Source organism: Microcebus murinus, chromosome 3 (genome assembly GCF_040939455.1).
Source record: "Microcebus murinus isolate Inina chromosome 3, M.murinus_Inina_mat1.0, whole genome shotgun sequence".
In the NCBI taxonomy this organism is placed as follows: domain Eukaryota; kingdom Metazoa; phylum Chordata; class Mammalia; order Primates; family Cheirogaleidae; genus Microcebus; species Microcebus murinus.
This window is the reverse complement of record NC_134106.1, coordinates 22,461,604-22,480,283: the sequence shown is the minus strand read 5'-3', so window position 1 is coordinate 22,480,283 and position 18,680 is coordinate 22,461,604. Positions and strand designations below refer to the sequence as shown.

Below are 18,680 nucleotides of genomic sequence, written 5' to 3'. Positions count from 1 at the left end.
TTACCCACTCACCACTTCCAAATCAGTAAACTCCAAGAAAAAGTAACTTAATAGTAATATTTACCTACATGAAATATATTGGGAACATAAATCCTAAGACCCACCAAAATGTATAAAACAATTCTAGCTAAAATATCTTTTAGATGATTTATGATTATATACCCTCTTTAACTGTTATCTTAAAAGGATATAGCAAAATAAAATTATATTTTGTTATTCTTCATTTCTTCTGCATCTCCAGCCTTCCAACTAAGATTTTTTTCTTCCAACTGAAGAACTAGTAAAGGTTTCGTGAGATGAACTCTGTTTTTGTTTACTTTTATTAAAAAAGCATTTATTTCACTTAAATTGTTGAAGAATATTTTTACTAGATACAGAATTCTAAATGGTACTACTTGTTTTCTTTTACCACATCAAAGACATCAGTTAACTGTCTTCTATCTTCCATTGTTGCTGTTAATAAGTCTACTAACAGTCTAATGGGTTGTCTTTTGTTTTCTCTGGGTGTCTTTAGATTTTACTCAGTATCTTTGATTTTCTGTAATTTTGCAATGATGTGTCTAGGAACACATTCCTTTGTAGATAGCCGGTTTTGGATTAACTAGACTTCCTGAATCTGAAGAATTACATTGATTATTTTTTGTATGAATATATTCAGTGCTTTTGAAAAAACTTTTTATTGGAAAATATAACAAATATAAAGGCAAGTTCACAAAACAAAAATGAATACCTCAATTAATAACCACAAAAACAACACCCCATTAAAAGGATGGAGCATATGTACAATGCTAAGGTCATCAGCATATTCTATCCACCAGAATAACAATGTTCATGGATACAATGACTCAAGGATTCAAGTAAGGAGAATCAAGACAAACAAGTCTCAATTCAAAGACTTTAATTTGTGATATCAGGCTTCCTCTTCTTCAGGATTTGGTGTTGTGATGATGGCCTACAGCAGTGATGATGGCACCAGGGACTGGTTTCATGGAAAACAATTTTTCCACAGATGGGGGGGAATGGTTTTGGGATGATTCAAGTGCATTACATTTATTGTGCACTTTATTTCTATTATTATTACATTGTAATATATAATGAAATAATTATACAACTCACCATAAGGCAGAATCTAATGCCGCAGCTGATCTGACAGGAGGCAGAGCTCAGGTGGTGGTGTGAGTGATGGGGAGTGGCTGTAAATACAGATGAAGCTTCGCTCACTCACCCACTACTCACCTCATGTTGTACGGCCTGGTTCCTAACAGGCCAAGGGTCTGGGGGTTAGAGACCAGTACGGGTCCCCATGGTCTAGGGGTTAGGGACCACATGCCTAGAGGTACTGAGAGATGCTCTAAAGAGCCTAAGAACAATGTCATCATGAGCAGAGGGCAGAGAAAAACACTAATGACATTGTTTAAACCCTAAAACTAGTCACTCTCCAAACTAGTTCTACCCTTGGTCTTTTTTATTATGTGAACCAATAAATTCTTTTTTTACTTAAGACAGTTTGATCACATTTTCTGTCACTAGCATCCTACCAAGTTCTAACTGCTATAATTCATTATGTGATTGCCCTTCCTGAAGTAATTTCCCCTCCATCTGAACTTTATTATTACCTTTCTTTTCTGTTATACCACAGTTATGTTCTGCTTTATATCTTAACTGTCTGTAGCCATATTTTCTCCATTACTGAACTGTGAGCACGGAGCACAGCACCTACAACATAATGGATTCAATTAACAGGTACTGAAGAAACTGTGACTACAGCAATGTATCATTTATCTTTATATCCTTAGCACCTAGCACAAGGCTTAAATATAGGCCAGGCTCAGTGGCTCACGCCTGTAATCCTCACACTTTGGGAGGCTCAGGCAAGTGGATTGCTTGAGCTCAGGAGTTCAAGACCAGCCTGAGCAAGAGCGATACCCCATCTCTACTATAAATAAAAAGAAATTAGCCAAACAACTAAAAATAGAAAAAAAATTAGCCAGGTACAGTGACGCGTGCCTGTAGTCCTAGCTACTTGGGAGGCTGAGGCAGGAGGATCGCTTGAGCCCAAGAGTTTGAGGTTGCTGTGAGGTAGGCTGATGTCACAGCACTCTAGCCCAGGCAACCTAGTGAGACTCTGTCTCAAAAAAAAGGCTTAAATATAGTATGGGCTCAATACATGTATGCAGAAGCAATTAACTAATAAGAAGATGGGAATAATATCACAAAAAAGCAGGGATCAGTATATATATAAATGGGATCTTCCCAGTGACTAGAATGATCCATGTGGTAGTGGATAAAAATTAGACATCAGTATGAAATCATGTATGAAACCTTAATATAGATACAAGTGGTTACATATACAAATATTTATAGATACATATATTTCCTTGCTTTGTTAGCTGAGTACCTAAAGGCAACAATACCCTAGTAGCAACAAGCACACCTAGCACTCATATCTTGGTTTCTAATATCTTTCTCTAATTAAAAAGAACCAGAGCTCCTTGAGAAATCTGCTGATTCTAGAACTGCAGCAGAGAATTTACAAGATGAGCCTAGGGTCATCTCATAGTACCAGAAAGTAAGAAAGTGCTCCAAAAACAAACAAATAAAAACAATTACAATGATGGTGGCATGTCAAAAAACTTCCAATGGCCAAAGTTAGAACAATCTGAGTAGCAAAATAAATAACACAGTATTGATTATAACCCAAAGTATTAAACAAATGTCTGTAAGTTCATACTGAAATAAATGATTAAATCCACAAAAAAATGGGGAAGAATAGATGCATCTCTCATGCAGAAGAAGTCCAAATAATTTTTGTAGATACTCTGCCCTCAAAGAGGTAGAGTATAACTCCTCACCTCTGTGGTTGCACACAGTAAGTCCCTTCCAAAGAGTACGGCACAAAAAGGGAGAGGGAAAAGTAACTTTACAGTGAAGCAAACATTCCCTCAAACCAAGTGATTAAGGTTAATAACAAAAGTGGAAAGTTATATTGATAGGATGTCCCCTTGATTTGATGTGATGAAAATGGCTTTGTACCTCTGAGATCTTCCTACCCAAAAGCCCATAACCACAGCCTAACCATGAGAAAAACATTAGACAAATCCCACTTGAGGGAAATTCTAAAAAATACCTGACCAGTTACTCCTGAAAACCATCTAAGTCACCACAAACAAGGAAAATATAAGAGAAGCCCCAAACCAAGAGGAGCCCAAACCGACATGAGGACTAAATGTAATGTGGTATCCTAGATGAGATCTTGGAGCAGAAAAAGGACATTATGAAGTATGAACTTTATAATAATATATCAATATTGGTTCGTCAATTGTCACAATTTTGATGTTGGTCTACTAAAATCTTCATTTCTCCCTTATCTTCTTAAGAGAAACATAAGCAGAATCCCTGTTTATAGACATTAGACTTAAAATGATAAAGAGATTTTTTGAGTAAGTTATTAACCATAACCAACTATTGATTATTCATGGTAAGGGAAAAAAGGGTTCAAGAATTCACAAGTAATCCTTTAGCCTTAAGTGGAATTCCTTTTCTGTGAGTAACAAACTTAAGAATATAGAAAAAGGACTGGTCTGAAATAAATCTTTTATTTTCTGGGAAGGTACTAACAATCAAGAATAGATCAAAAGAATAGAAGCCAATTTTAAAACATGCTTCAGATAAATTTCTAATGTCATAGGAGAAATGCTTATGATAATATATAAAGTAAAAAAAAATGAAAAATGTAGAAGACATATATGCATGTGGCACAGGCACACAAAAACACTGAAAGTAAAACTCCACTAAAAGGTAAAGACTCATCTCTAACTTATGTGGGATTATGGACTGGTTTTCTTGGTATTAATCTATATTTCATGTGTTATTATTAATAAAAACACATTATTATAATTTACTCTTTGAGGGGAGTGGTAGAGAAAATAAGAGATGATAAAGAGAAGATAACAGAGAGAGATGATCAACCAAAGACAATGGGTTATCTTCAAAACTGACCATTAAATAACTCTTCTGGATAAGCACATTCTTGAACTGCAAGGGTTTATACTCAGCTCAGTACCTCATTTTCCCAGAAGCATTTTTACAAATTCAAATGAGTAAATCAAAACTAGCAACATCTGCTAAATGTTATATTTACCACTGGATTTCAAAAAATAACTTGGTTTGCCTTTTTTTCATTCGTCTTATGAGAGTGAACATTTTAAATGTACCTTGTTTGTACTTTCAAGACATTCTGTTTTTCTACAACTATGCTTTTAAAGCCTTGCTTATAATACATGCTTTCAAAATTATGTGCATACATAATGTATATATATTAATACTCCTCCCCTTAACCCATAATTGACTATAATAGCAACACCTTTGGAAAAAATAGATGAATTTATAAACTATAATTTTTAATCCAGGGGCCTTCCACTGTCTCCCCTTAGGAAATATATTTTAAAAAAATCAACTTTCTTCCTACCTCATAAAATGTTTCCATGGCTGATAAGTTAAAATAGATAATGACAAAAGTACAATAGAGTTCCGAGTTCCTAGTTCCTAGCACATAAGCCAGTTTTCCATCAAAATTTCTAGTAATTTTTTCATATTTACTTAGGTCATTGATTGATACATGCTTTGATTACAAGCTGCATTTAACTCAAGAGAACCAGAGATAGCATCCTAAATAATATTCTTTTTTTTTTTTTTTTTTTTTTTTTTTTTGAGACAGAGTCTCGCTTTGTTGTCCAGGCTAGAGTGAGTGCCGTGGCGTCAGCCTAGCTCACAGCAACCTCAAACTCCTGGGCTTGAGTGATCCTTCTGCCTCAGCCTCCCGAGTAGCTGGGACTACAGGCATGCGCCACCATGCCCGGCTAATTTTTTTATATATATATATATCAGTTGGCCAATTAATTTCTTTCTATTTATAGTAGAGACGGGGTCTCGCTCTTGCTCAGGCTGGTTTTGAACTCCTGACCTTGAGCAATCCGCCCGCCTCGGCCTCCCAAGAGCTAGGATTACAGGCGTGAGCCACAGCGCCCGGCCTAAATAATATTCTTATTTCTACCTTAGTATTATCTATTAAAATTAAAATCTAGGTTTTCATAAAAAAGGAAAAAGTACAAGTTTATCAAATATGTTATTAATTTTTATCAATTAATGTTATTGAACTTTTAACATTTTACTTAATTATTAATAATTAATTTTTATTAATTCTGTATTCTTACCAATAAGGTATATAGTATTTTATGGTCTTCTAAAGTTTTCTGCATTTTTGTTTTGAAAATAAAAGGCAAAATTACATATTCTCAAAGTATTATACCGCTGGTTTGTACTTCCAGGTGGGATGGAGTAGCTTTGTGCAGAACAGCACTCTCAATAAGAACAACTAGAAAGTAAGACAAAATATACACATCTATTTGAAGGTATTCACTATCCATGGAAGTGATGAGAACTGGAGGGGCTGAGAATCCAGAGGAGAGAACCTCAAGGGAGAAGAGCTTACTTCTGCAGCTGCTTTCACTCTAGGGACATAAGCAAATTCAGGACACAGCAGGGAAGCTGAGAGTCCAGGCTATGCTGCTGCTGAGGCTTAATAAAAACCATCAGAACTTTTGGCAAGATGTTCAGAGATCTCAAACACGCAGCCAGTTCCTCTCAGGACTTTGATGAATTCTGGGGAAGCCAGATCTAGAAGTTAAAAGTTAAGAAAATGCCTCTGAAAAGCATAGCAGAGTTATCAGCAGTCTTGCATGATAAAATTTAGAATTTGGGATCCATTAGGGAAAGATCCACACTGCCTATGTGTTTAAGTATTTGACAGATGACAGAAATTCTATTTTAAAATATGCTATGGGTCAAGGCACTTGGAATTGTTTACGAACATTGGCCACTCCAGCTTGCCAGGTAAACTCTGAAAAGCTCTACCTCGAGAACAGGAGTGAACCAGAGGTAAACAGACTCTTACCAAAGCCATAAACCAGCTTTTACTCAGCAAAGTTCTTGGATAGATTAAACTGATTAGCCTATCAGATCAGCCTATCTGCCTATCAGAGGGGACAATAAACCCTCTCTGGAAGAAGACTGAATCATCTGGAGCCTATACAATTTTTTAACTGAAATGTCTGACACCCACTCAAAACTACTAGAAACACCAAATACAGAACGACATTATTGATAACCAAGGAAAAAGGTGGGCAAAACAAACAGACCCAAGGATAATCCAGATATTAGAGTTAGTTGAGATGGAGCTGAAAATAAATATGATTAATATGTGTAAGAAAATGAAGAAAACTAAGTGGAAAATAGTTAAAAAAAAATAAATTTACCTGAGAATTGGAATTTATCGAAAAGAATCAAATAGAATTACAGAATTGAAGAATACATTACCTAAAATTAAAAACTCATTAGATGGGTTTAACAGCAAAAATAATAATAATAATAATAAACTGGAAGGTAAATTTGGCATTGTCTAGTTGTACGATTTATTCATTTATTGTCTCTCATCTCCCAAATCCACTCTTCTTTACCATGTTTATGAAACTAGGGCTGAACCCTGTAAATATTTTCCTTTGCCAGTGGCTGCTATGTTCAGCTTGTCAAGACAGAAATGGAGAGACAGTGCAAAATACAGCAAAGGGAGGAACTTCTTATCCTGATTCTGGTGTACTGTTCTTCCTGCTCCTACGGTTCGGCTGCTGGAGGCATTCAGGAAACCTAGTAGTGCCCACCACCCCACCTGTTTTACTGGACCCAGCCCATTTCTACTAGCCAGCCGCAGGCTGCCAGCACCCAGCAGGCCACCAACACCAGTCTGGCCTGCAGGATCCTCAGTGAAGGTCTCCAGCATCCAGTGGGCTGCAGCCACAGCCTCTCCAACAAGGAGGTGGGAATCTCAGCTGTGGGGGACACAATAGGGAAAAGGAGGAAGGGTCTTCCAGGTTTGTTCCTTCTTGAGTACTCCCCCTTAGCTCTAGAATAGCTGCTTTCTACAACTGCTAGACTTGTATTCTTTAGAGTTCTCTTTTACTCCTTTAAGTAAATAATTCTTTATATCAACATTTTTCCTATTCAAATTACTGTGATGGTCTCTGTCTCTTAACTGGACTCTGACTGATAAACTAGTAAAGCTGAGAGACCTCAAACTGACCTACCCTTTATACCACATGTCCTAGCAAATCTACCCTTCAATATATACACATCAGGAATGCATACATATATTCACTAAGACATGTAAAAGAATGCTCATAGTAGCTTTATTCACAATTGCAAAAAACTGAAAATAACTCACATCAATCAATAGTAGAATGGATAAATAAACTGTGGTATGCTCATACAATGGAATACAGTGAGCATGAACAACCACCACCAAAATACACAGGCAAAGTTCACAAATAAATGCTGAATGAAAGAAGCCAGACATATAAGTACATACTGGTTGACTCTATTTGTATAAAGATCAAAAAGAGGCAAAAATAATGATGGCAGAATGAATCAACAGTGTTTACTCTTAGGCAAGGTGGTCATAGTGATGGAAGGGGATATGAGTGGGGCTTCTGGAAATGTTCTGTTTCTTGATCCAGTGTGCTAGTTCCATGGTTATGCTCACTTGGAAATTCACCATGCTATACCTTATGACTTGCATACTCTTCTAGATGTATGTTATTTGACAACAATAGTTATACAAATATATATATTAAATTTATTTAAAAAATAATACATTTTTAAATCCCTGACATCATACATACATGGATCTGATAAAGTACTCTTGCCTATGTTCCCACAGTACCCTATGCATACATCTTTATTTTTTTTTTTTTTTTTTTTTTTTTATTTTTTTTATCTCATTGTCACAGAGGGATGCATACATCTTTAAAACTACACTTTAAACGTAGCCCTATGCTGCAGTTCTGCTTAGTTATCTGCCCTGAGCACTATGTCCAGCTTGAGGGCTAATGAGTGTTTTATAGGTCTCAAATAAAGTGATAAACAGAGATTTGAAAAATGAGAGAGCATTCTATTTTAAAATATGTTGTAAGCCAAAGAACTTGGAAGTGCTAGGAACAGGAACACTACACATCTGGATGGCATTTTTCAATGGTGTAACACATAGTCCATTTTAGCTCAGTGCATTCTTAACATGTATTTCATGTACACAGGCAGTGGGAACTATTTTGCAAAGATACAATCAAAAGATGTCTTTCTGTAGGAAGCACAGTAAAGAGGAAGAGAAGTGACAAGGGGCCATGCAAACAGAACAGTCAATGAAGGACTCAAACACGGAGTGGGTAATACCTGCAGTAGCATTAGGCTCACTACTCTGAAGATGCTTGTCCCAAACACTGAGTCACCCTCACCTTCCTCAAACCAGGAAGTCAGACATCAGTGTTTTCCAATCTTACTATGATTGCAACATGCTCTCATATAAATTTATGATCCACCCTTCCTCCTTTATGCAACTTTATTTTAAACTAAAGAGGATTATCATTATTACTTTTGTGGGAAAGAATTTCACAATACCCTTTGAGGTAGCTGAACATACCACAGGGTGTTGCAAAGCAGAAGCCAAAAATCACTGCTTCAGAGGTTCTGTTAACCAATTTATCCCCACAAATTTCTCTAAAACTAAATTTTTTCTTCTATTTTGAAATTTTAATCTAAAGCATATTCTCCAGTCTTGGAAACTAGCAAGTCCCTTAAGGAATACAGAACCTTAAAAGAAACCGGCTCATCTAACAAACATGTATTGTCCATCTCTACATATCAGGCACTCTTCTAGTTACTAGGATACAGCACTGAACAAACCAATTCCATTCTCTCCCAAAATGCTATTCTCTCTTCCAGTGAAGAGTACGGCTGACCCGTTGTCCCAGTTTGCCTGGCATCGTCTTGTTTTAACACTGAATGTCCAACATTCTGGAAAACTCCTAAGTCCTGGGTAAGTCAGGGAAGTTGGTCACACTGGCAGAGACAGACACCAAACAAATAAGCAACCCAAATCACCAAATGGTGGTTAAGTGCTACGAAGAAAATAGAGCACGATGAAGATAAGAGAGTGCTGAGGAGAGTGTTACTATTTTGTATAGGAATGTCAGGGAAGGCTTCTCTATATAATGACATTTGGAGAAGAGAGGGGACAAGCCATTCAGATAACTGAAGGAAGAGTTCCAGACAAAGTGAATGAAAATGGTGAATAGTAAATGAAAAGGTCCTAAGGTGAAAGTGTCCATCACTTAGAGTCCAGCAAAAGGTTCCATCATTTTTGTGATGATTTTAATCCCATAATTCCAACCTACAATAATTTCCTTTTTCTTTATAATGGAACCTGTCTTAATTTATTGATCATCCTCTCTTCTTACATTATATGATGTATGTGAAAAACACTATTTAACTATCCCATGGCACTATTTTTAATTATTCCAACATTTAATTATATATTACCTATGTCTATTTGTTTTCATATATCTATGTCTTACCTCTCCTAAAATTTAGCCTCCTTAAGGTCAAGTTCCATATTGCACAGTGTTGGACACATAGTATGCAATCAATAAATATTAACAAATAGGATTTTCTTCCATTTGTCTTTTGTTGATTTATATGCTTTTGTATTAGTAAAGAAGGAACCAGTAGGTCAACATCTTATCCATAATATGACACATGAAACAGTATGACAAACAGGTATAAAAGAATACAGTAAAAAAGAGGTATTTGCATGATGTCCTTATACTATCTATTAAGTAAAGCTGTGTGTCTGTCTTCCTACTAACCATATCTACAGCAGAGCCTTATCTCAAAAACAGCTAGAGCAAAGCTCTATTGCCTAGGGCCCTAGGTCATAATATTGAATTATTGTTGAATTAAACAGTTTGATGAATGAATTATTAGCATATATAATATAAAGCAATGAATCTGATTTTTAACAAATCTACTAGAATTTGTAAGTGTTGACCTTAAAAGTAGCTCCCAGAAATACTATGAGTTTATTATAATGCTGCTTCTATTTCTGTCTGAGAAAATGCTTTAAGCTCAGTTCATAAATTCAAAGGAAGAACAATGTCACTATTTTATACTCACATCTCAATATCAAAATATATAATAATCCACCTTCCTCAACAAATTGATTTACCTCGAAAAAGCAGAAAAAGATAAAGAACATACATCTGTAAAAATATTTTTATTCAATAGAAAGAAAAACTTTATATTAAAAGTTAGAGCTGCAAGGTTACAGGATAAAATACAAAAATCAATTGTATTTCTAAACAGCAGCAATGTAAAACTGAAAACGAGATTTTTAAAAATTCCATGTATATAATAGCATAAAAACATAATATAGGAATAAATGTGATAAAAGAAGTACAAAACTTATACTCTGAAAATTATAAAACATTGTTGAAAGAAATTAAAGAAGGCCTAACTAAATGGAAAGTCATCTTGTGTCCTGGTTTGGAAGACTTACTATTGCTAAAATGACAATAATCTCTATATTGATCTACAGAGTCAACACAATCTCTATTAAAATCCCAGCTGGATACGCTACAGAAATTGCTAACCTGATCTTAAAATTCATAAGGAAATGCAAGGGGCTCATAAGAGTCAAAACAATCTTATAAACAAAAAACAAATTTGGAAAACTCACATATCCCAATTTCAAAATTTGTTACAAAGTCACAGCAGCCAAGACAATGTGGTACTGGTATAAGGTTGGACATATACATCAATGGAATACAATTGAGAACCAAGAATAAACCTTCACATTTATAATCAATTGAGTTTTGACAAGAATGCCAAGAAAATTCAATAAGGAAAAAACAGTCTTTCCAATAAATTGTGCTAGGACATCTATAAGTCCACTTACAAAACAAAGTAGGGTCCCAACCTAAGGCATATACAAAAATTAACTCAAAATGAATCAAAGACTTCAACATACCATTAAGAATTATAAATTCTTTGATGAAACCTAAGAGTAAATTTTCATAACCTTAGATTAGGCAATGGTTTCTTAGATATAAAACCAAAAGCACAAGCAACAAAAGAAAAAAACAGGTAAATTGGACTTCATCAAAATTTAAAACTTTCACCCTCCAGAGGATACTTTCTAAGTATAAAGTGAAAAGATAATCCATGGGAGAAATTTTGGCAAATCAAATAGTTAATAAAGGACTTTACCCACAATATATAAACAATTCTTTATATGTTTGCTGGCCATTATTGTGTCCTCTTTTGAAAAGTTTCTGTCCATTTCCTTTGCCCATTTATTGATGGGGTTGTTTGATTTTTTGTTGTTGATACCTCCACCCCACATACTTCAATTAACCTTATTTGTGTCCTTTATGTAAGCTACTTAAAATCTTTTTTTGGAAAGGAGTAGGTTTAAATAAATTGAATAAATAAAAGATTAAAAATATTCTCTAAAACTGTAATTCTCAAACTGGAACACACTGGAGAGTCCAATTCTTTTCTCAAATATGTATAACATTTTTATATTAAAAATACAGGTACATTAAAGAATCAAACATAAGATTTTCATAAATGTTTAAGATAAAAAACAAAAACTTCAAAGAAATTCCATATTTGCCACAGGAGCTATTTTGTACTGCACTCCCAGATTCTAAGGGTACATATTCACCCCCTTCTGCAACTAGTACTTCAGGAGAAAAAATCTGAGAAATCTAGGCATTCTGTTTTCTACTCCATGGGTGATGAACTATGTAATCCCCCTTCATTCAGAACCATATGTAGAGTAGTCAGGTTATGAGTGACTGTGCTCTGAGTACTTAAAGAAGGGGGAAAACAGTCTTAAATGAATCCAAGAACTAAACCATAATCTGTTAACAGTTGAGTGAAAAGTCCTTCAGAGGCAAGTTGTGCTCAGGGCAATGTCTGCTGGGGATAAGGCCTTGTAATTTATCCTGTACTAATGTTCTAACCAAGTGACAATGAACATCAAGTGCAACCTCCAGGGCTATTTGGACATTACCCAGCTATTAGAGAGTGTACTCTGGTTGTTTATCTGGGTTCATCCAGCTCTTGGGTCCATGAAGAAGCCCTGGGTAGTCTACCTGAGGCCTTAGATTAACTATCATTAAAAAGAAGGTATGTCCCTAGATTTGTAATCTTTCTCTTAGATCTAATACTTTGATTTTTTGGTTGCTCTTTTTCAGCTAATTTCTCAAAAACATTTGTAATAACTTTACTTAGACTAAACATCAAAACAGTGGCATTATAATATCAGCTCTGACACAGACTTATATAAATCTAGATCAATTTCCTCAGCAATAAAATAGAAGAGTACAATAAGACAGATCTTAAGGTCTTTTTTAGCTTTTAAAATCTATACTCTCATAATTCTTGCCAATATTGCAGATATACCCTACAAATTTTAAATGCAATTTCAAAAAAAGAAGCTGTAAACACATCTTTCTTATTCTTTCCATCATACTATGCCCACTTGCATCATCCTAGCTCAAAGCCCCTTTTCTTCCCACTAAATGTTTACAACCATCCTCAATTCTGGTCTTCAATTTCTCCTTAATCCATTATATTGACCACACTGCTGTCAGATAATTCTTCCTTCATCATTTCTCCTTCAATGGCTCTTAGCCCAGCATTCAATGCATTTTACAATCTTTCCCCCAAGTTATCTTACTAATCTTTTCTAGCCCTTCCTTATAGTAACTCATATTTCAGTTAACCTATCAGCATTTTCTTCAGCAATATATTATATAAACCATAGCTTCTTCTAATTTGTTTATGTCATTCCCCCACCCAAAATATTCTCTGCCATACTTCCCACTTTTGTTCCATTCTTCAAGAATGAGTACAAGTCTACTACAAAGCATTTTCTGACCTCCTTCTGTAAACACCTTTGGCATCTGACAATGCTACCCTACACTGGGCAGATTTGATACAGTAGAAATCTGTAGTGAAATCTCTTCCTTACTTTTACTAGGTAAGCCCCTGAGCTTTAATATGGAGTGAATATGTAATAAAAAGCATCTAAAGGGGTCATATTTAACTTAAAAATTTTTTAATCAAATAAAATAAAAGCATATTGCAATTATTAAAAATTTTATAACAAATCTATCCTACTCTTGCCACCAGTATTTTTTTAGCAGTATTCTAAAGTTTAAAATAATTCTTTAGGTTTTGATTAATACTTCCTATTTAATACTTCCCCTTTAAAAGTAAGGGCAAGATTTCAAAATAAATCATGAAAATTTTTCATTACAAAACTTTAATAAGACAAAAGATTTCTAGAAAACAAAACTAAGAATATAGTTTTGAACAAAAATAAACCTCTTATACTTAGGTATCATACCAAACTCAAAGTTGAGAAGGAAAAGAAAGAGACATTTTGTCTTGTCAGAACCATTTAAACAAAACGGCACATGTTTTTCTCCATCAGCCATGCATAACGCACAACTTTTATTAACCCACATGTGCTCTGACAAGAACCATCACCCTTTTCCCCAATGGTGAAAATTCTTGCTTTAATTCCAGAAACATTTATTTCAACTACAAAGTTTTTGGTCTTGCTTAATAGAAAACACTTAATCTGCTATTACCCTTCGGATAATACTACTGAGATTATGTGGATTCAAGTCCAAATTTGCCACTTTCACTTCTATGCAAAAAAAGGCCTCTTGAAGAGCCAAGAAACACTCTCTTAACAAGTCCTGTGATGAAGTGTTAGTAAACATTAGAAAACTGATTACAGGCATGAAATATTAAGTTGAAACAGAGAAAATGAGTTCAAATCAGAACTAAACGAAATTGACAACAGGGAAACCATATGGAAGATTAATAAAACAAAAAGTTGGTTCTTTGAAAAAATAAACAAAATTGACACACCATTGGCTAGACTAATGAAAAGCAGAAAAGAAAAATCTCTAATAAGCTCCATCAGAAGCAATAAAGGAGAAATTACGACTGATGCCCTGGAGACACAAGATATAATTTATGAATACTACAAAAACCTCTATGCACACAAACTGGAAAATGTGGAGGAAATGGACAATTTCTTAGAAACACACAGCCTCCCTAGGCTCAACCAGTAAGAAACAGAATTCCTGAACAGACCAATATCAAGTACTAAAATTGAAATAGTAATAAAAAAACCTTCCTAAAAAGAAAAGTCCTAGACCAGATGGTTTCATATCTGAATTTTACCACATCTACAAGGAAGAACTGGTGCCTATCGTGCAGAAATTATTCCACAACATCCAGAAGGATGGAATCCTCCCCAATACATTTTATGAAGCGAACATAACCCTGATACCAAAACCAGGAAAGGATGCAACAAAAAAAGAAAATTACAGACCAATATCCCTTATGAATATAGATGCAAAAATTCTCAACAAAATCCTAGCCAATAGAATCCAGGTGCTTGTCAAGAAAATAATCTATCACAACCAAGTGGGCTTCATCCCAGGGATGCAGGGATGGTTCAACATATGCAAATCTATAAATGTAATTCACCATATAAACAGAAGAAAAACAAAGACCATATGATCCTCTCAATAGACGCAGAGACAGCATTTGACAAAATTCAACACCCTTCTATGATAAAAACGCTCAACAAAATAGGCAGAGACGGGGCTTACCTAAAAAGGATACAAGCCGTATATGACAAACCCACAGCCAATATCATACTGAATGGGGGAAAACTGAAAGCATTCCCACTTAGAACTGGAACAAGACAAGGTTGCCCACTAACTCCACTTCTATTCAACAAAGTGCTGGAAGTCCTCGCTACAGCAATCAGACAAGAGAGCGGAATTAAGGGCATCCAAATGGGAGCAGAAGAAATCAAACTCTCACTCTTTGCTGATGACATGATATTATACCTAGAAAACCCCAAGGATTCCACCAAGAGACTCCTTGAACTGATAAAATGAATTTGGTAAAGTCTCAGGATACAAAATCAATACACAGAAACCAGAGGCATTCATATACGCCAACAACAGTACAAGTGAGAACCAAATCAAGTGAGACTCAAGTCCCTTCAAAATAGCAACAAAGAAAATAAAGTACCTAGGAATATATTTAACTAAGGAGGTCAAAGACCTCTAAAGGGAGAACTATGAAACACTGAAGAAAGAAATAGCAGAGGATGTAAACAGGTGGAAGAATATACCATGCCCATGGGTTGGCAGAATCAACATTGCTAAAATGTCTATACTACCCAAAGTGACCTACAGAGTCAATGCAATCTCTATTAGAATATTATCATCATTTTTCACAGATATAGAAAAAATAGTTTTATGCTTCGTATGGAACCAGAGAAGACCCCGTATAGCAAAATCAATCCTAGGCAATAAAAACAAAATAGGAGGGATCAATTTACCAGATTTAAAACTATACTACAAGGTTATAGTAATTAAAACAGCTTTGTTCTGGCACAAGAACAGGGACATTGACCAGTGGAACAGAACAGAGAACCCAGATATAAAACCATCCTCATATAGCCAACTAATCTTTGACAAAGCAGACGAAAACATATACTGGGGAAAAGAATCCTTACTCAATAAATGGTGCTGGGAAAACTGGATAGCCACATGTAGAAGACTGAAACAGGACGCACACCTTTCACCTCTCACAACAATCAACTCATGCTGAGTAACAGACTTGAACATTAGGTGTGAAACTATTAGAATTCTAGAGGAAAACATTGATAATACTCTTCTAGACATTGGCCTAGGCAAAGAATTTATGAAGACCCCAAAGGGAATCACAGTAGCAATAAAAATAAATAAATGGGACCTGATCAAATTAAAAAGCTTCTGCACAGCCAAAGAAACTGTCAAGAGAGCAAACAGACAACCCACAGAATGGGAGAAAATTTTCGCAAGCTACATATCCGATAAAGGGCTGATAACTAGAATCTATTTAGAACTCATGAAAATCAGCAAGAAAAAACTCAAATAACCCTATCAAAAAATGGGCAAAGGACATGAACAGAAGCTTCTCAAAAAAAGACAGAATAATGGCCAATAAATATATGAAAAAATGCTCAACATCTCTAATCATCAGGGAAATACAAATCAAAACCACAATGAGATATCACTTAACTCCAGTGAGAATGGCCTTTATCAAAAAGTTCCCAAACAATAAATGTTGGCATGGATCCAGTGAGATAGGAACACTCCTACATTGCTGGTGGGACTGCAAACTAGTTCAACTTCTGTGGAAAGCAATATGGAGATACCTTAAAGAGGTACAAGTGGATCTGCCATTTGATCCAGCAATTCCACTACTGGGCATCTACCCAAAAGATCAAAAGTCACTTTATGAAAAAGACACCTGCACTCGAATGCTTATCGCAGCACAATTCACAATTGCAAAGTTGTGGAAACAACCCAAGTGCCCATCAATACATGAGTGGATTAATAAAACGTGGTATATGTATACCATGGAGTACTACTCAGCTTTAAGAAACAATGGTCATATAGCACCTCTTGTATTATCCTGGATAGAGCTGGAACCCATTCTACTAAATGAAGTATCTCAAGAATGGAAAAGCAAGCACCACATGTACTCTCCAGCAAATTGGTATTAATGGATCAACACCTAAGTGGACATATAGGAAAAACATTTATCAGGTGTCGGGCGGGTAGGAGGGGAGAGGAGGGGTTGGGTATGTACAAACACAATGAGTGAGATGTGCAACGTTTGGGGGATGGTCACGCTTGAAGCTCTGACTCAAGGGGGGAGGGAGCATGGGCAATATACATAACCTTAACATTTGTACCCCCATAATATGCTGAAATAAAAAAAAAAAAGAAAACACTTTCAACATGCCTCTTTAAAGTAAAGTAAAAATATTTCAACCAATATGCTGGAGACTTTCATTAATTCAAAGTAGCATGAAAGTAAAACTGCTATGAAGAAAATCTCTTATTTAACTATTTTGGCACATAAACAGTTGTACTTATTTTGCAGGGCAGAGAAAAGAAGGGGAGGGAAAAAAAACCCATGTTTGACAAATCTGTTTAGCAACTGTCAAAAGCCAATTTTGTTTTCCTTACAACAGATAAATATCAATGTTAGCCTGTAGTACTCACCTGCAGAGCGGCAGGGTCTGGTAGGAATTCAGCATCCTCTCCAAAGATAAAATCGGGGGGCAGCTCTGGGTACTGGGCATTGAAAATAATATCCCCTGGGAAAATAGAAAATGGTAGGCTCTTCTTATTTCCTTGCTAATATATAGGTGCTCTGAAGAATGTATCAGAAAAACTTCTAAAAGAAATTTGTATTAGTTTAAGAAAAAATATTAAAAAGTACTTTCTAAATGATTAATTCTTCAAATACAAGAACTGATATCCTCTTTTAAATTAACATCCACAACAAGCAATCAAAAAAGTTTTACCTCTTAATATACTATGAATGTAAATATCCAAGTAGAAGCAGCCACATCCAAAGTACATGCTGATTATTTGTATAGGAATTATTATTGTTTAGTCACTGCCTGCTAATTAATAAGCTTTTTCTGAGGATTGATTCTATACAGACATAGTCCTTGCCTTGCAGAAATTAAACATATGTAAGTTTGGTATAATGGAAAGAACATTTGGCTTGGAGTCAAAAAAGTTAGATTTATATTCACAATGTCTCTAAATTATTTATTAGCTCAAGTAAAGTTGGGCAAGTTTTAACTTCTTCAGCCTTTAGTTTCTTTATTAGTAAAATGGAGATACACTAATACTGACATCACAGATTTGTTGTGAGGATAAAAGAGACATCGTGCCTAGCACAGTGTCTGACATATGGTAAGTACTCAACAAGCAATACAGGAGTACTACTGTTGGTATTAGTAGTAGCATTTTAAAACATAAGACAAATCACAAAGTCTGGTGAGCAAATTTGTCTTGTAAATTCTACCTCTTCATTTCTTTTCTGACTCCTTCTGTAGCTCTCTTTTTTCCTCTGGTCACTCTAGGAATCAGATCTCATCATTTGTTTATATTAAAAAGCAGATTCTTTTATTGACTATCTGATACACATACTGGGTTATAGTGTATAAGTGTGTATACTTGTGTACATGCACACAACCTCTGCACACATGCATACAATACGGTTTTATCAGTCCAATCATTTTTACTGCTCAAATAATAATATCTATATAATGATATCCAAATTCAAACATTCAGATTTCAGTTCTCATTTGAGCCCTTTAAATCTCTAAGTATGAGGCATTTCAACGTCAAACTCAGCAAGTCTAAAAAATGTGATCATAACTATCCCTTCTCTTACTGCCCTCATTCCCTAGCTGACTTCCCTCTATGTCTAGGATAGCACTGTTATTCCTTAATAACCCATGCTGAAACTTTACTGTCATCTTTGACCTTCTATATACTCTTTCTACTTTTAGAAAACAAGTCATTTCAACTTTTCCTCCAAAATGTCACTCATATGGATTTTTCCTACTGCTAACAGCCCTATCCAGGCCCAGATCACCTAGTCCATACATTCATGCATTCACTGAATAAACACTTGAATTCTGCTTAGAGCTCTATGCTAGGTACTAAAGATCAAACAAAAACGCCTTCTATTTAAGAGCTGACAGACTACAGGAACTCAACCATTATCATACTCTCTTAAATGGTCTCCTAACACTAGTTGCCCCCTAGCCATAACATATATTATCACCACATAAATCTTCTTAATGTTTTGCCCCAAAATTTCCTAATTCAAGA

At 35.3% G+C, this 18,680-nt stretch overlaps 1 protein-coding gene across 2 annotated transcripts in view; it reads right to left on the bottom strand.

Annotated features, from left to right (window-relative positions):
* The window catches only part of BABAM2 (BRISC and BRCA1 A complex member 2), a 398,861-nt gene that overhangs the window by 294,987 nt on the left and 85,194 nt on the right, over positions 1 to 18,680 (bottom strand). For both annotated transcript variants that reach the window (XM_012788308.2, XM_076000639.1), the window contains exon 4: positions 17,049 to 17,143. In XM_012788308.2, coding sequence (XP_012643762.1) covers positions 17,049 to 17,143 — 95 coding nt within the window. The remainder of the gene's footprint in view (positions 1 to 17,048; positions 17,144 to 18,680) is intronic.